The sequence below is a fragment of the Mustela erminea genome, chromosome 2 (assembly GCF_009829155.1).
Source record: "Mustela erminea isolate mMusErm1 chromosome 2, mMusErm1.Pri, whole genome shotgun sequence".
Classification (NCBI taxonomy): Eukaryota; Metazoa; Chordata; class Mammalia; order Carnivora; family Mustelidae; genus Mustela; species Mustela erminea.
In genome coordinates, this window is record NC_045615.1 from 111,018,213 (window position 1) to 111,038,049 (window position 19,837).

General features: G+C 38.9%; 1 protein-coding gene across 15 annotated transcripts in view; it reads right to left on the reverse strand.

Moving 5' to 3' along the window:
- The window catches only part of LCORL (ligand dependent nuclear receptor corepressor like), a 161,288-nt gene extending 143,284 nt beyond the window's left edge, over positions 1–18,004 (reverse strand). For 4 of the 15 annotated variants that reach the window (XM_032333957.1, XM_032333953.1, XM_032333952.1 and 1 more), the window contains exon 1: positions 17,122–17,495. In XM_032333957.1, coding sequence (XP_032189848.1) covers positions 17,122–17,275 — 154 coding nt within the window. In that variant the 5' untranslated portion in view covers positions 17,276–17,495. Of the gene's footprint in view, positions 1–17,121; positions 17,517–17,562 lie in introns of those variants that run through there. The other 11 variants (XM_032333942.1, XM_032333940.1, XM_032333941.1 and 8 more) reach the window with 8 other exon arrangements.
- Between the last annotated feature and the right edge of the window lie 1,833 nt (positions 18,005–19,837).

Below are 19,837 nucleotides of genomic sequence, written 5' to 3' on the forward strand. Positions count from 1 at the left end.
CTGCTTCTCCCTCTCCCCCCCCCCCCACCTCATTCTCTCTCTCTCTTTCAAATAAATAAAATCTTTAAAAAAAAAAAAAAAAAAAGGATTACAGCATCCATCAACCAATGTATAAAATGCTTTGTTCTGATTAAAAATTTTAATATTAGGGGCGCCTGGGTGGCACAGTTGGTTAAGCATCTGACTCTTCTTTCAACTCGGGTGCGATCTCATGCTTGTAGGAACAAGCTCCATGTAGGGCTCTGCATTCAACGTGGAGTCTGCAATATTAAAAATTGGGCCAGAATTTGTAATATTGTTAAAGCTAGATCACAGGAATATGGAAATTCATCATGCTCTCTTCTACTTTTGTACATACTTAAAATTTCCCAGAATGATTTTTATAAAATATTAAAAAATTTATAAAAATTTTATAAAATGCCCAAATTTTCAAATATTCTCCTGGGAAGGCTACTTTTGGTTTCTCCAAAGAGTAATCATGGTTTGCATAGGGTTGGTCTAAAACAGAGAACTGTAACAGTATATTCATTGAATGGAATGTAGAAAAGTGGCATTCCTATGACCTTCCAAAAATAATGTCAATTGAATCTCAAATATCAGAATAAGGGCTAATTCTTTAGAACAATTACTTAAAAAAAAAAAAAAACTATTCCCAATTTGGCTCTCAAGCCAATTTTTGTACTCCCATGGTTTCTGCCACCTTACAACTCTCACGGATACTAAAATTATTTTTGGAGAAAAAAACAAAAAGAGAGGGAAATCAAGAGCTCAGTTTTATGGGCGCCTGGGTGGCTTAGTCTGTTGAGTGTCTGACTGTTGATTTTGGCTCAGATCATGATCTCAGGGTTGTGGGATCCAGCCCTGCACTGGAAACTGCACTAGGCAGGGAGTCTGCTTAAGGTTCTCTCTTCCTTTCCCTCTGCTTCTGCATGTTTGCTCGAGCTCTCTCTTTCTCTTTCTCTCTCTTGCCCTCATAAATAAATCCTGAAAAGAAAGAGTTCAGTTTTAGATATGCTATATTTAGGATATCTTAAAGACATACAAGTAAGTGAAGAAAGCTCAAAAAAATAAAAAATGAGATAGGTTAGTAACTGTGAGGACATGGACAAAATGAAGGTAAAGGAAGTGTTTAGGATTTTGTTTAAAAGATGGAATCACTGTATGTCAAAGCTATGCAGTTCTAAAACCTACAATGAACCATGTTACTCTCTAGCAACTTCAACAAAATTAGGGAAAACTGAGCTGAGACAGTCTTTCCAAATTACTTATGTTTATTATTAAATTATTTTTGTATTATTATAAAATTATTATAACAACATACAATTACAACATAAAATTACTCAGTCTATCTAGGCTAAATTTTCCTGACAGATAATGAGGAATCAAATCTGGGAGGGAAAAAACAAACCACACACACAATAATAATCAAGTTCTAAAGTCACCCCTCGGCCTTCAAACGTTAAGAAAACACAAATGCACAGGCACCACATCATTCCTGCAGAAGTAGGAACATTTGAACTATGAAATATGAAAAATATGCTGCTCTATATCCTATTCTGGATAACTGTCTCACAACCCAACTAGGCCTTCTAAAAGAAGCCTAAAAATAATTTTCTCTATTCTTCCCCCTTTTTCTGTGTGCCCATAGTTCGTCAATACCTAAAATCTGGGGGCGCCTGGGTGGCTCAGTGGGTTAAAGCTTCTGCTTTCGGCTCAGGTCATGGGATCGAACCCCACATCGGGCTCTCTGCTCAGCAGGGAGCCTGCTTCCCCCTCTCTCTTTGCCTGCCTCTCTTCCTACTTGTGATCTCTGTCAAATAAATAAAATCTTTAAAACAGACAAACAAAAAAACCCCTTAAAATCTGTTAATTCTAATGCATCATATCTTTTGAGTTTTTCTTTCTTTTCCATTACTACTACTCTTATTTCAGATCCTCGTAATTTCTTAGTTGCGCTATCTTGACACCCCCCTGGTTGATTTGCATGTCATATTCCCCTATTACTCTACTGGCAGAATAACATTATAAAACCACAAACGAAACTATGTCACTCCTGTGCTTAAAATCCATCAATGCGCAGAGGGTGGGGGGAGCTGAGTGGTTCAGTGGGTTAAGCCTCACTTTGGCTCAGGTCATGATCTCAGGGTCCTGGGATCCAGCCCCGCATCCATTGGGCTCTCTGCTCTCCCTGCTGAGAGCCTGCTTCCCTGCCCCCCACCTCCGCCCCCACTCTCTGCCTACTTGTGATCTCTGACAAATAAATAAATAAAGTCTTAAAAAAACCCAAACAAACCCATCAATGGTTTTCTATTACCTGTGAGTTATTTAATGGGGATGATAAAAATAGTTCCTACTTATATAACTATTGTGAAAATCAAATGAACACAAGTGTAAGCATTTAATGCCTAATCCAAAGTAAGAGAATTAAAAATAACAATAATTACTATTATATTCCACTTAAAGGTTTCTTTGTGACTCATTTTCTCTCTTTTCCATATCCCACAATCATCCTATGACCGACCATACAAGGTTGGACCTATACAAGGAAACCTGATCACTATCCTCCTTTGTATCATAACTGTATATGCTTCTTTTACAGCACTTACTATAGTAAGAAAACCTTGTGTAATCTACAAGACCATGCTTCAGGAAAATAATCTAATGCATTTAAGTTCCCTAACACAATGCCTGACCCTGTAAATACTTAGTGAAAAAAACTATGAGGAAGAGATGCACAACAAATCAGAGCAGATAACTGCGCTTCCTTCAACACTGAAAATCCTATTATTTCTGATTTAAAATAAAGGGGCAATTTTGGAATGGGTCTAAAGAATGAGAGGTCAGCAAAAACTCTGTAACAAGGATGAAAGGATCTGTGGGTTCAGACTGATGAGAAGAGTGAAGATAACGTAGTAGGATCAGTTAGATAAGTAAGCTAATGTATACTCACAGGGATATTCTAAGCCATTTATAAGTTATACTGATGCCAGAATGGAAATATTAAAAGGTCAAATAATAAGGCAAAGGAGAAAAGATAGGTATGATTAGGCTGATCATTAATGCTGGTGTGTTAAAAAAAATTTTACCAGGCACTATTTTCCTAGACTCTAGATGGGTATCGGGAAACAGAAGAAACAGGGAGTTAAAATGAAATAATAAATTGTCATTAGCTACCCTCTATTTGATCATTTACCATTCTTTGGAAAAATTCAGAAGAGATGGACAGAAGATGGCCATCATTCTTGGAATTGGGATAGAGAGCAACTTTATATTCAGACTAAAAATACTGACAATCTGTGCTGGCAAAAATCCTTGCCCCACTAACTCCATGCTCTTACCACCCACTATTTCTAATAGTGACCAAGAAAGAAATCTGGGTATATTATTTCTGATTAATCTACCTAAATAGAATCCTTAACTCAGATATGCATTTTTAAATAACAGAAGACCCTATTCTCTCTTATTTCTTACCAAGAACCAAGCACTGAGGTGGTCTAAATCTAAAACTCTTTTACGTACTCTTCAAACTCAGGGTTCTGAAATGAAACAGAGAACAGTACTATTTTATTAAAGCTTTAGACATAACTATCTGATTAGGAAGGATCAGACTTGTTAATTTTTTAACCAGGTTTGACCAAGAGAGTAGTAAAGACCTGGATGTGAATTCTACCTTCACAAGACCTTCCTCTATGGAAAGTCTTGGGCAGTTTCTCTAAGCCTCAGTTTTCTAATCAGTAAAATGAAAACAAAAAATGTATTATTTCACATCTGAAAACTGAATGTGATTAATACACATACACATAGTGTACGATACATGGTAAGCACTCAAAGATATTAGCTATCATTATTTCAAAAGTGTTGAAAAACCTACAATTTATATACTACTGTGTGTTTTTAAGGCCTGAAAATGATTAATTCAAGAGAATGCAATATTTTGACTCAACACTGCTTTTAAATATTTTTACTTTATAACATATGTATTTATTTTTAAAAATTTATTTATTTATTTGAGAGAGAGAGAGAGAGAGAACAGAGGGAGAGGCAAAGGGATAAGCAGACTCCCCACTGAACGGGGAGCCTGATGCAGGGCTTGATCCCAGAACTCTTCTATCTGATCATTCACCATTCTTTGGAAAAGTTCAAAAGAGATGGAAAAGTCAGACACTTAACTGACTGAGCCATGTAGGTGCTCCTGTAACAATTTTTAAGTTTATATAAAATGTTTTAAGTATGATACAAATTATCATTTTTCCAGCTATTTGAGAGTAAATGGCCTATATCATGTTCCTCCACCCTTGAATCCTTTTAACAAGTAATTCCTACAAAGCATTCTTTTAGTAATACAACTATTAAAATCAGGAAATTAATAATGACACATTATGTACAATGTTACTGGACTGTCACTGCTACTAGGGCCCCTCCTCAGTGAACAGTATAGGGCATAAGTATGTATACATACACACACATTAACTTCTATATTTCTAATCTATACATAATGAAAACCATGAATTCACACCAATATCTCATTTCCAGTCCAACACTACAGAGAGCATTCTAGTTTTCCCCAATTCCACATTTGAAACTCCCCTCTCAACAGTGAGAGGCCTGGCTCCGATTACCTTTAATATTTATTTTTTTGACCAGTCTCCCTGTATTTAACCGATGTGTGGCTGTCTCCCCTTCCCTACAGGGATACTTTCCTCACCCTTCTCTGCACTAATACCCCCACACCTCCCTCATGTATACAACTTACTCACTTTGTTCAGGCCCCTATTTCTCATGCCTGGCACCCCTCCTACAAGAATATCCTCCTCCTGCTGCTCAGGCTCTAACATCCTACCTATGCTGAGGTGACCCTCCATGGGATGCCTTCCTCTCCCCACCCTCAGACTCTGACATCTTACACTGGGATGTTTCCACGCATCAACTTCCTCCTCATCCAACTGAGCCTCAATACATCGACACCAGGTTACCCCCTACATGGATGCTTTTCTTTCCTACCCTTTCTCCAAGCAGATGCCCTCTTTATCTTCCTACCCTGTTCAGGTCTGAACACTCCTTACTAGAACAGCCAATCCTCCCTCATATCAGGTCTACTATGCTTCACAGATACCCTGCTGGGACTCTGACAACTTGCACCAGCATGCCCTTATAGGCAGAATACTCTTCACCTCTTGAAACTCCATCAACCTACATGGGGACCCTCCTTATCCCCATCAGGCTCTGACATTCCACTCCTCTGAGAAGAGGTGGCTCTCTCCCCCCACATACACCATTCAGTGTAGACACTTACCCTTGCTTTGTTCCACCTGATGGTTTTGGTACTGACTTGTTCAGAAAGAGAAGAGAAAGAGGATAAGGAAGAATTGACAACATTTTAAAGAAAGAGATACCAGTGAATAAACTGCATAAGCACCCATAATCAGAGCTGATTAAAAGCATAATTTATCAAAGTATCTGCTTTTCTCACCTAAAAAAATAGTGCTCTATTCTTTCTAAATTTAAAAAGTCACTTGATAAAGAAGTTAGTATTATCTTTCTTTTCTCACCAAACATGGACTTTATTCAATTATTTTGCACAGGTCTGTAGAAAATCTAGTTCATTAAAGAAGAGTTTAAGAAATATGGTTATTTCAAACACTAGAATTAAATATTTTTTTAAATATCCAGAATATGTAAGTTTGACTTTTCAGTATAATAACAGCTGAACTTATCTACAGATACAACTCTGCAAAAAAGTAGCCTGGTGAGGAATAACAACTTTTCCTTGCTCCCCATTTCTATGAGGAAAGGTGCTTCACAAGCACAATATGAGCATCTCTTCACCCCTAGGGAAGTGAACCAACTGCATGATCTGATTGGTGATTTTGTAAAGAACAACTGAGTAGACAGAGTTCAGTTCTGCTTCCTTTCCCCTTGGGAGTGAGCTATTGGGAAAACATACCTGCAGAGAACTCATATTTTGCTCTGCTTCCCTAGTATGCCTAGGATTGGTTGGGTAAGTTGGCCAGTGGCAGATGATGTGACTCTCCCACCAAGCTGTTCCTTTAACCTTGTCTGATCAGTAGAAGAAGTGATTTTTTGGCTCCCAACCTTTTCCTTATTTTTCAAGTTCTTCAGAGCCCAGGCAGAAAAGAAGGGTGCCATTTGCAAATACTTCAGCAATCCAACATCTTCATTAATATATTGATGTGGAGATTGCCCGTTTTTCCAGTTTTGATTTAAAAGGGCAGCTTCAATTTGAGCTTCTTAAAACTATTACAGACCAAAAAAAACCCCCTCAAACCTGAACCAACAGCAGATGTTTAAAATGAACATAAGCCAACTTATCTGATCATGCTTATTACCCGTTAAAAAAAAAACAAAACTTTAAGACTAATAATTTCTTCCTTATAGAGGACGTAATTTATACTTCCAGTCCTCCCCCCTACTCCCACCTTATACTCCAATGACACTAGAATGCTGAATATTTTCAGAATATATCATTATTTAGACTTCTATACTTTTGTTTACACTATCCTTCTGCCTGTTGCCTCTGACCTACTCTCCCACTAGATCATTTAACATAGGGATCAGCGAACTATAATCTGTAGGCCACATCTGGCTATTTTTGTAAATAACTTTTTACTGGAATACAGCCATGGCCATTCATTTATATATTGCTTTTGCACTTTAACAGTAAAGTTGAATAGCTGCAACAGAGACCAAATTTACTATCCAGCACTTTACAAAAAAGCTTTTGTACAGCACAGAAAACCACATCAACAAAACAAAAAGCCAACCTACTGAATGGGAGAAGATATTTGCAAATGATATATCTGATAAAGGGTTAAAATCCAAAATATATAAAGAACATATACAACTCAACACACACACACACACACACACACAAAAACAATTCAAAAAATGGGCTGAATAAACATTTTTCCAAAGAAGACATACAGATGGCCAACAGACACAAGAAAATATGTTTAACATCACTAATCATCAGGGGAATGCAAATCAAACCACAATGAGTTATTACCTCGCACCAGTAAGAATGGCTAACATCAAAATGACAAGAAATAACAAGTGCTGGAAAGGATGTGGAGTAAGGGAATGCTTATGCACTACTGGTAGAAATGTAACAAAGTCCAGCCACTGTGGAAAACGATATGGAGGTTCCTCAAAAAACTAAAAATAGAAACACCATATGATCCAGTAATTCTACTACTGGGTATTTACCCAAAGAAAACAAAAACACTAATTCAAAAAGATATATGCACCCATATTTTTATTGCAGCATTATTTACTACAGCCAATCAATACATCCATTGATGGATGGATAAAGACATGATACATACACACACACACACACAGACACACACACACACACACACAAAAGAATATTACTCTGTCATAAAACAAAAATGAGATCTTGCCATTTGCAGCAACAGTGATGAGCGAGAGGGTATTATGCTAGATGAAATAAGTCAGACAGAGAAAGACAAGTACCACATGATTTCACTTATATGAGGTATCTAAAAAACAAAACAACACCCAGACCCTTCAATACAGGGAACTGGTTATTGCCAGAGGGGAGGTGGGTGCAAGGATGGGCAAAATAGATAAAGGGGATTAAGAAGTATAAACTTCTAGTTATAAGACAAGTAAGTCAGGAGATGAAAAGTACAGCATAAGGAATATTTAAAAAAAAAAAAAGTTTGCCAACTTCTGCTTTCACTCAATCTTTGGAAGCCTCATCACTTTGAATCAAAATTGTTTCTGCTTCTCTCTTTCCATTACATTACACAAACTTTAATACTTAATATCCCTGATAACTGTGAGTGCTTTAATAAAAGCAAAATCTAAGCCTTATTCCTAGTATATACAATAAGCTTTTTACCCACCCACAGTCCCCACCTCTCCCAACAATTTTCACATTCTTAGGGGAAGTATTTTGAAAGAGGCTTCTGCCCTTTTCTCTACCCTTTATTCAGTCCTCCCAAAGGAAAGAGGAATGACTAATATTGGCAACATCCTGATAGTTGTTCCTAATGGGATGAATTAATGTTTTAAAGGTCATTTTCATGCATGGCCAAGCCTAAGTCTCACTCTGCCTACATGGTCATACCTACCAATAAGCAAATCACATGGTAAATTCACCAAGCTCTATCAGGCACAGAGCCTCCTGCTGGCTGCTCTATCTTTGATAAGGTGGTAAATTCAATTAAGGGGGACAGGGAGTAAAAAAAATCTGAGATTTGGCCTCAATTCCAAGCCACGTTCTTCTGTATAACCTACCATTTAAAAAGTTAATATTTTAATCTCTGATTCCTAAATCTATTTTCAGTTCAGAACCCAGTAAGGAAGAAACATAGAATTACACCCCATTAACTGGCACACACAGCAGGACTCATGTTATTTGAGGATTAACTGACAGAAGTAAATTAATTGGAGAAAAAAATGATTCCTTTAAATTGTGTAACACACTAATTCTGCATGTATTTTAGTGATGAACTTAATTAGGAAAGTATTTTTTGAAGAAAAAAAATCCTGATTTTTTTAAAAAGATTTTATTTATTTATTTGATACATACACACACCAGAGAGAGAGAGTGTGTGTGTGTGTGTGCGCACAAGCAGGGGGAGTAGCAGGCAGAGGGAGGGGGAGAAGCAGGCTGCCCACTGAGCAAAGAGCCCAATGTGGGACTCAATCCCAGGACCCTGGGATCATGACCTGAGCCAAAAGCAGAAGTATGCTTAACCAACTGAGTCATCCAGGCGCCCCAAGAGATACTTTTATAGTTCACATTCAGTGAGTCAAACCAAGCCCATTCTATTTATATGTCTCAATATCTTGTTGCATTCAAGTGTCAAATTAAATAATATACCAAGTAATTGTCAATTATTACTGATTCAAAAAAGCAATCCCCATCATAATGGTTATCTCCCACCTAAATATCCCTAGACCCCAGGTTCATCCAATTACTGCTTCATTTATCTGTTTTTCCTCAAATGCAGCTTCTCAAATTAGTAGTCTACTACAAATGTTATCTCCTCTTATATACATCTTAATTATTTTCTAGCTTATTACAATATGGCTTCCCTCCCCACCACACTGCTGAAATTACCAGTTATGTCACCTAGAACCTAAATGGTGTCAAAAACAATGTATACTTTCCTGTTTGAAGGTACTTAACATCTCAATAATATGTAAGGATCCTTTCTTGTTGTAACAGTCCTCTCATTAGATTTGGTGATACTACAGTCTTCTCGTTTTCCCACTTAAAGCCAACTGCCTTACTTTTTAGTATAAAAGTTCAGTGGATTATTTTGAGGGTCCCCTTCTTCTGCCCAAGGAATGTTAAGATTTCTTAAGGCATGATAAAGAGTAAAAAGAACTGGCCTATTCGAATGAAGAAAGGTCTCAAATTTGTTTTTCAATAAATACCTTAGAATAGACTCTAGGTTGCAATTGATTTTTAAAAGTGACCGAGGATGTATGGTAGAAAATACAACTAAAAAAACAAGTGGGAATCTGGGGCAATGTGTACAAAAGAGAATTAAAAGCAGATGAAAATCTATGGGCTGTAAAGAAGAAGCTAGACAAACAAATGGGGAAAAAGCAGTCTGGTAAACTATGATCAACTACTGAATATGATTATGAGGTTTTACTTTTATGAAGAAAAACAAATGGAAGATGCTACTGCTTTGTAAACTATAAAACCAAAGCAGGTATTCCAAATAATAACTTAATAAAGATTATAAGCTAGACTGAAAGACAATAAAACCAGCAATGCACATAGATATAAACTAAAATCTTATCTGTCTGCCCAACGTGCTTACTTCATTATAAAAACTGAATCTGTGAGAAACCATAAAGAAAGTAATAATAACTTGGCAACAAATAAAAATAAAGAAAAAAGAAAAACAAGAAGTGAATGAAATAAGCATGTTAGGTTTGTTGTCGACCATTAGAAAACTGTATAAAATGAGATATAGAAAAGTGATTCTTCATTAAGTTTCAAATTCTTTTACTTTCTGCGGGGAGTAAAAACTTCTGAAAGAATTGCTTAATGATAGATTCAGCCCTAAGTATGGAGTCTAATGAAGTTAAATGGGTCCTCCAAATTTTGAATGTATGAATTTAGTGCTCTAACCAATTGTTATCTATCACACATGAATGCTGGAGATATATATATATACACATATATATGTATGTATGCATGTGTACATATATACATATATACATATATATATATGAAGGAATACTATTGAAAAAAGAAAAAGATAGGAAATCCACACATAAAAAAATGTAGAATATTATAATTGAAAGGCTGGATTTACTAATAAAGAAAAAAAATTACATATCCAAAAATCTACATGCCTTTGTTCCTCCTCCCAGGACTGCACTGTGGTAGAATTAAAGACCAGAACTGAAAGTCAGACAAGTCAGGGGAACATGGAGAACACATAATAACAACATATCAGGGTGCACAGCCAAGCAGCGAGGGATGCACTCAGATAGCCAGCCAAAGGAAACAGCATGGACATGAAGAGACAGCACCATGCAGGAGGCTATGATATGTTTAGACCAGCTTGTAGTCTATATCTAACATCTGCAAAAATACAAGTTTCATAGACTGCTTCGTTCTAAGGATGGCATAATTTTAATTTTCCAAGTATAAAATAATCCAGGAGTACACAGAATTTCAAATTTTACAAGCGAAATCCACTGATAGACCAAATGTAAAGACAAATGTGGATACACATCTTAACCACCCAACTATTCATTATCATCATAGATCCCATCTGCCTTGTGCATGTAATTTGTGCCATAATTTACACCTTTTTAAACTGGTAAAACAACAGCAAGTGCTTGAAAAAATAGTTGTACAGCCAAGTGCCAAGGTTTTTGTGTGGACCCATCCATACCAGTCCCCATCAAATTCAGATTTCTAAGGAGATTTACTCTTCTGGAAGTTACATGGCAATAACGAACAGATGAAGCAGAAGTCAGTGGACAGAAAAAAGAGCAGAATGCAAGAAGCCAGAAGAAAGAAGTGTCAAGTTGATTATATAGAATTTTATTTACCTGGACTGTCCCTATCTTTAAAGAGTCACAGCTCCATAAAGTGCTCCCATAACTTCTTCACGGGCTAAAAATAGAGGAAGAGACTAGCCTCTGATACCCCTACCGCTATTATAAATGGCACAGGTATTTTGGAAGAAAGTCCACTCTACAAACACATGCAGTATGCAAAGCTCTAAGACAGTGATATGTTTAACAGGAAGAGTAAAAAAGAGAAGGTACTGACACATAGTAGCTTCAAGATGATCTAGTATGATACAAATTTTTTAAATGAATTTAAACTGGGCACCTGTGTGGCTCAGTTGGCTAAGTGACTGCCTTCGGCTCAGGTCATGATCCTGGAGTCCAGGGATCTAGTCCCACATCAGGCTCCCTGCTTGGCAGGGAGTCTGCTTCTCCCTCTGACCCTCCCCCTTCTCATTCTCTCTCTCAAATAAATAAATAAAATCTTAAAAAATATATTAAAATGAATTTAAACTAATTTCTTGTATTCAGGTACTCCAAAGCCAAAAGATTCCTTAGAATGTAGGAAGGCATCATTCTTTTGATCTCTCCATATATGAAAAGACAGTATTATGCCACATGATATACTGTGATTCTAAAACTCTGACTCTGTGACTCCAAAATAACCCTAGAATATAGATCATGCAAGCCCTCACTATCTTTTCCTCTAATATGCCTCATGATCCTTTTATTAGTTTATCAGCATTCCCACCAGAAAAAAAAATCTATTGACAAAAACATAAAGCTCAAAGCTAATAACCTTGTAAATCACTAATAATAATACCTAACATTTATGGAATGTTTTTATATGGTAGACACATATTAACATATATCAACATAATTAATTCTCAAACCACTTTATTATCTCCAATTTACAGATAAGAAACCAAAGTACAGAGCGGTTAAGTAACTTGTCCACATTGTTAAGTGGTAACACTATGTTTCAAACACAGGTACTCTAGCTCCAGAGCCTATTTATTTGCTGTATTTTCTATACAAATAAAAGATCTGAAGAAAGAGAAATTAAGTTGTGGGTTTGGTTAATATTAACACATTTGAAATAAGTGGTACCATAGTATCAAGTGTTGGCTGGAGCTATTATACTATAAAACTGTGCTGTCCAATGAGGTAGCCACTTGGCCACATGTGGCTATTAACTTGAAATGTGGCTAGTTCAAAATTAAGATGTGTTAGATGTATAAAATCCTAACTTCAAAAATTTAATATTAAAAAATGTAAACTAACTCATTAATAATTTGGTATGGATTAATGTTACAATATTTTGAGGTTAGTGACTTAAAAATGTGCTTTTCAAATGTGGTTACTAGAAAATTTTAAATTAAATATTTGGCTCCCATTATATTTCTACTGGACAACAATGGTATGTACAAAAGGAACTGGAGTTTAAAGAATGATTCTAATCAGATCTTTGCCATTTTATTTTGTTGTTGCAAGCTTAGGCAAATCAGTTACACAGAGTATTAGCTTCTGGATGAGAAAAAAATAGGGTTTAAAAACAGTCCTGAAACCTAGTGTTCAGATTTTGGTGTCTAAATTTATTCTCCACTAAAAAGAATGGAGGGTTCTTTGGAGAAATAATTTATGTCAGGGCTGGGACAGGTTAAGTACAAGATGAACCTGGAATATCTTGTTTGGGCAGGAAGGAAGTGCTCAAAAAGTCATTTGAGAGATGAGGGTGAGAGGTGTGACTTGCCAAAAAACACTGGAACCAGCTTGATGAGGCTCCCAAAGACCAATCCAAGACAATCGGGGAATCAAAGTAATGATTATAATGGATTTAACCATTAAATAACATCCAAATCTATGAGTTCATGTTGATAAAAATAACTGGATAAATAAATAAATAATAGAGGAGACAGGAAAGATTGCTTTATGACAGACTACCAAGTACTAATTATAGAAGGAATGACAAAGTTAGAAAATCATGAATGGATGTTAAAACTTGTGGGTGAAATACTGATGAGACTATGTTAATATTCTGTTCCTCAAAATATCTTCCCTACAAATTACATTATTAATTGTAAAAGGATAAATAATAACTTTGAAGAAGAAATATGGAGATACCACCTTACTCAAATTTTCAAAACTAACATCACCAACATTGGGACAAACCAACATTATGAACCTCAAGATATGATGTACTGATAAAGAAAGAACATCTCTTGAGAGGTATTCCTGCCAAATATGTATAAGCAATCTAGTCATGAGAAAGCAACAGACAAATTCATATTAGGGACATTCCACAAAATAACCATCCTGTACTTTTAAAAAATGTCAAGGTCAAGAAAAACAAGAAAGGCTGAGGAAGTGTCCCAGATCAAGAGAGACAAAACAGATAGTTCAAGGAAATACAATACATGATCCAAGACTGGGAGGTAGGGGGAGCTTATAGATAAACGAGATAAAAATTGAGCATGGATTATGAAATAGAAAATAGTATTACGTCATTTTTAAATCTCCTGGTTTTAATAATTTACACTGTGGTTACATAAGATAATATCCTTGGTTTTAGGAAATACACACTAAAGAATTTAAGAATAGAGGAATGATATCACTAGATTATCCTCAAATGGTTCAGAAAAAAATAGCTATAAGGCAAGAATGATAAATGCAACATAATGTAATACAACTGGTGAATGTGAATAAGCACACATAGCTACCTTCCTACTTTTTCTTGTACTAGCCTTCCAACTTTTCTTATAAATTTGAAATTTTATCAAAATTAAAAGTTAGCCCAAAGTAGAAAAACAAAGAACTAGGCCTATCTCCCAGACTGAATATCCTAATAGACTATATAAGACCTGGTAATATTTAAAAATATGCTAATACATTTCTTTTATGCTTGACTTTGTTTTAAATTTAATGACTAATCAGATACTAATTGTATTATATATTTCATAAGACCCGAAACTTTAACCATTATCACTCAATGTCATACTGAGTACTAGGATACTATTTACTATATCCAATAAGCACTCAAACATTTGTTAGCTGAGTATACTCAAAATTATAGCACTGTATAGGATTATAGGAAAATTATAAAAAGCACCACATTGTAAGTAGAGCTATTAATTAGGACATAAGAGTTCGTAGAACTTTTCAATTAAATTGTAAAAAAAAAAAACCAGGAATAAATCTCAGAGTAGTTACAAATCTAACCTAAAGACATTAGTTCCACAAAAAGAGAAAAGCAAACATCAATTTCCATATCAAGAGTTAAGCATCTTAGCTAACTTCCAATAGTCATGACAACTAAAATGAACTTTTTCCCTTATGAAATTAGAATATTATATGAGTTATTAAAAAAATCAGATTAGTTTAAAAACTTGGGCTAAGAATTGAGATTTAAAACTTCACTACTGGCTCAATACTAATTCGCTGTATAACCCCAGGATATTGCTTACAATTTCTGTCTCATAAAAATAGGATTTGGGGATAATTTTCTTTCCCAAATTATAGAAAGTATAATTTCTGAAAATTATTTCACGCAATAAGAGCACTGAATATATTCAATACAGATATATACATATAAATATTCACACACATGCAAAAAGGAAAAAGATTTGAGCTTTTTTGTAAATAGATTTACAAAGTATTGAATATAAGCACGTTAATAGCAAAAGGTAATTTAAAATAATGACACAAACTATATTTAATCCTAATTCTCGCTATGAATAAGTGCTTCACATATAGGATACTGGAAAAAACCAATCAACAAGTGTATATCCTATTTTAAAAGTTTTATTGTTTATGAAAAATAATGAAAAAAAAAGATGAGATGGGTTTTACTAGGTCTCTTGACTGACTATGAGAAACAATTCTCAAATATAGTTAGAGCCCAGGAAAAAATGTCTTTTCAAATACAGTACAGTTATACATTAAAAATATAATATAGAGATTGCATGTTACACATACCACATCAACTCAATTTTCAATTGAGTTCTACTTGTGTGTTGATAAGGCAGAAAGATATTCTAAATAAATCCCTTTTCCATCAAATCCAATGTCATGTTTAAAATTTGACTATTTTTCAAAACTACACATATTTTTGTGATACAGAGCCATACATAATGTATCCAACAAGAAGAAAAGAGAAAACCTCAAAGTATTCCAAAACATAAAAACTGACAGAAAACATCTACAGATCACTGCGTGCCTCGGTAAAACTTAACACAATTTTATCCTGAATCAGTGCTTCAGTGCTGTCATCCTGCCTTATTCTCACCGAATGAACTCAACAATTTCTAAACAGGTTGTCACTGGAAGAGATCTTTACATAAGCAATTATAAAAATGGGTCCGTTTTGTATTCAGGAAGCACTAGCAACATTTGGCTTAACATTTTTATAAAAGAATACCGTGAGGGTTTAAAAAAATTTTTTTTTAACTTTTTCTAAGAACTAAAATCACTTATAAATACTTGATAAAGCTATTTCCCAGAATGTTTCCTAAAGTGAGACCAAAATATATTTTATAAGGATAAAACAGTTTATTGCTTAAAGTGAACTTAAATGTTCCTAGTCGGAGTAAGCTTCCTTCTTGCACATCTTCCCATATCCACTGTATTCTGCAGGCACATTTCTAAGCTGAAGCTGCACTAGTTTATTCTACCACGGTCTTCTTTTCACTAGGGAAAAACAAGAAAGATCTTCAGGTACTAACCAAACAAATCTGAGTGGGGGTGGAAGAAAAGGGGCGCGAGGTGGCGCAAGAACAGATGGAAATAAGGTAAGAGAGTTGTTTTCTTAAGGCACTAAGGTTACTACTCCTCAACTCCAAATGCCAAGATTTAATCGCCAGTCGAGCAAGCTGCTATCACTACCCATCCACTCCTTAAAACAATGCAACCTTCCTTTATACTCTTCTCCCACTCTCCAACCCACACCCCCTTCCAACACAAACAAGCACAACACACCCCATCCCATACCCCTCATAGTCCCTTTTATGCTCACTAAACCAGCTTGCTGGGTAACAGCTCCTCGCACACTCACTCAGACAAAAAAGCGACCGCGGCACGGTGGGGAGTTCCCATAATCTCCTGCCACCCCGAGCAACCCGCAGAATGACAGCCCCGAGCCCAGAAGTTTGTAGCAAAACGATTCCGACCCCACCGAAAGGGAAGATGGAACTGCAAGAGAACGGGGATGGGAGGTGGGGAGGGCGATGTGCGTGAATGTGCAGGGAAGGGTCCACCACATGACAGTACAAGAGGACCCGAGCCGTCCCGGCGTCCGCGAGGGGAAAAGGAGGGGGGGGGGCAAGGTGGGGAGGGGGAAAGGGTGCTGTCACCATGGCAACACCCCCCATCCGTCCAGACTTCCAAAGAGGGAGGAAGAACTTCAAATCCCAACCGTCAGTGCTCGAGGAGCTCCTTCTTAAAGGGGTACACACAGCGCCGCCGCCGCCGAGCGCGAGAGGGCAGAGTTGGGTGCCCCCGCCCCTCGGGCGACGCCCCCGCCGCCCCTAGCCCCCCGCCTGCCCACCCGCGACCCCCGCCCCGCGAGCGCCCGGGGGTCGCCCCGGTCCCAGTCCCCGGGAACTCGGCTGCATCGACCGGCCCGGCCGCCCGCGGTGAGAAGGGGGTGTGTGTGCGCCCGGTGGGGGCGCGGACCAGCCCGCCTTCCTCCCTCCGGCCCTGCCCGTCGGCTCCCCTCCACCCGGAGGCCGACCCGCCGGGCCGCTGCCTGCCCCCCGACAGGGTGGACGGCAGGCTGCGAGGGGCGCCGCGGAGTTTCGGGGAAAGCGCGAGCGAGCGGTTTCCTCGGGGTCTCGGCGAGCGGGTCCGAACTAACAGTTCCTGAGGAGCGCAAGAGCTGATGAAGGAAAGGAGCGCGAACCGCGCCGGGCGAGAAGCCCCCAGACAAAAGGCGAGCGCCGGAGCCGCCGCGCCGCCGCCGCTCCCATCGCGCTCCCCCATTGAACTGACCCGAACGGGAGATTCAACTAACCCCCTCAGCCACAAACTCCTCGGGCTGCGGCAGCCGTCGCCGCGCGGAGCAGGGGCCCCGGCCCGTGTCTCTCTTACCTACACAGTGCATGAGGCGGTGGCGCCAAGAGTCGAGTTCCCGCCGGAATCCTCTCCTCTCCGCCGCGCACCTAGGGCTCCGGCACTGAGCGGCGGCGGCGGCGGCGGCAGCAGCGGCGGCGGCAGCGGCCATTCTCTCTCTTCCCTTGTCCATCTGCGTCCCGCGTCACGCGCCCTCATTTACATACGAGCGGCGCAGGCACGAGGCAGGGGCGCGAGCCCTCGGCGCGAGCCCCGGAGCGCGCGCCCCCCGGAGGGGGGGTTGATTGACACGTGTCACTACCTTCCCTTTGCCCTTCCCTCCCCCTCCCACCGCTCCCTCAGGGAGAGGCGGGGAGGAAGCTTGAGGAGAAGGAAGCAACCTGCCGCTTCCGCTGACCCCGCCTCCCCATCCACTCCCATCTCCCTCCTCCCCCCGGAGTTTACTCAAGCAAGCCATACTGCTCCCGCCGCCGCCCGCGAAATCCTGAGCGGGAGCAAGAGGCTCGGAGCTCGTCCAGAAACAGGCGTGCTGATGGAGCGGACTAGCAACGCCTCCCTTCTGACTTTGCGACGCGACTGGGGCCGCCTGGAGACTTCACTTCCCAGGCTCCGTTGCGCCGGGGTCCCGGAGCGGAGCTTGCCGCCGCTACGCGATGCATGCCGGTCCTTGTAGTCCAGCAGTGATGGGTGCTGACCAGTTCTCTCGCAGTGGGCTTGCAGGCTGTCCTTGACTTCTTTGCGCTGTTGCAGCTTGTGGGCTTAATTTCCAACTCGCTGAGCACCGGACTGCGCTGCCAGCGTCGCCGAGTCTGACCCAGTTGTCTTAGCTTCCCTGGGTTCCTTGGTAAAGAGCGGTGGAAACCGCTGGAGTTGTCTGCCCCTTTACGTTTCAGGCGGCGTTTTGTGCTTTAAGTTCTGGAAACTTTTGGCGGAGGGGAAGGGGCGGGGGGAGCGTGGCGCGGGGTGGGGGGGGGGGGGTTGGTCACTGTCATCCCGCCACCGCGGGGAAAATCAAGCCGGCCATTCGGCTGCATCAGAAATAACTGCCATATATTCAGAGATCCCACAGTGATTTCAGTTTTCAGGACGACGAGATCTCGAAAGGCAAGAATATTTGCAAAGGATTAGGGAAAAGATGAGGGGCTTCTCATTGAAAATTTTTTACGGAGGGATGGGGTGTGGCTGGGTGAGAACTCCAAAAAGAGAAACTGTTATGCTCCGCAAAATGTAAACTCCTGTAGGTCAGCGACTCATGGAAATTCTGTACCTTGGCTTCTCTCACTTTCATGACCTTCGTACAGTGGGTGACACGGGATTTGGCACTTTACAAATGTTACGGAATAAATTCTGCGCTATGCTAGAGAAAATGCTTCTTCAGAGAGAGGGAAAACTAACTTTCTCTTCCTCGCTCTCTCCTCACCCTTCCTCCATCCCTTCCTTCCAAAACTTTTGATTGGATATAAACTCCAATTATATATATATATATATATATATATATATATATATATATATATTTAATTTATTTATTTGCTTTGGCACCAAAGTGTGTGGCTTTCTGTATATGTGCAGGGGTAAAACCAAAGCTAAGACACCCAAAGTTTGCTGAGAAGTACTGTGTATTATTGGAAATTTATGCAAAAATATGCTTTACTCTTCTTGGAAACTCCTATGCATTCAGTTCCACCCTTCCTATTTTGTCGCTTATCCTTACTGGCCTGCTTGCTTGCTTACTTACTTTTCTATGAGAAAGTATTTCATTGTTCATCATTACCTCTCAATAGTGAAGATGTGGTTTTACATTTTAACAAAGAAAAAGGAATGAAATTTGAATGTCACAGTTACCTTTTCCAGAATGTTACAATTGAAGAAGCAAGTGAAATCACTAGTGAAAGTGCTTTTGGAATTATCAGTGGATGATTTCAGTTACATATTCCACTCAATTGCCAAGCTGATCAGCCTTATAGTTTTCATGATCACTTTTACAGTATCTGCATTAGGTAGGATGAGCTAGGTTATAGTGTACTAACAAAAAATCTAAAAATGTTAGGGGCTTAAAACAACAAAACATGGTATATCCTGCTTATATGCTTGTTCATGAGGAGCTTGGGGAAGGGGGGAAGGCTGAGTTTCACTACAGATGGTTCTCACCCAGCAACCAGAAGGCTTGAGAAGGTTCCAATCTCTAGAATTTCCCCACTTGTATGATATAGAAAAGGAACATGAAGGGCAAAACTGGTTCTTCTGAAAGTTACACAAGTCAATTTCACTCAGATTTCTTTGACAAAAGCAAATCATATGGGTTTGCTAATTTCAAAGGGTCAGGGAAATATAATTCTATTTACCTAGAAGGAAGATAACCCAAATTTACAGGTGAATTGCACCAGTGCGTACTGCTATTCCTTCTGGTCATCAATTTACAGTTCATTCAACTTATACTACAAAAATACTTTCACTCTTGACAAATGAGACAATCTAAAAATTTTGTTTAGTAACGGCACTAATTTCAAAGTTCTGCATCTCTGGGTGATGCTTGGTGGTCCCTATGTTAGAATAGGATAAAGCTCTTGTTAAAGAGAAAATATCTATCCTCCCTGTTTATATACACATATGTACACTCAACGTAAAGTGCTTGAGTAGGAACAGAATAACTGTGGTGAACATTCCTATTTAGAAAGGGAAAGAATGGGAGACACACATGAATGGTTTTAGCAAATATTTTACCACAGCTAAGCAT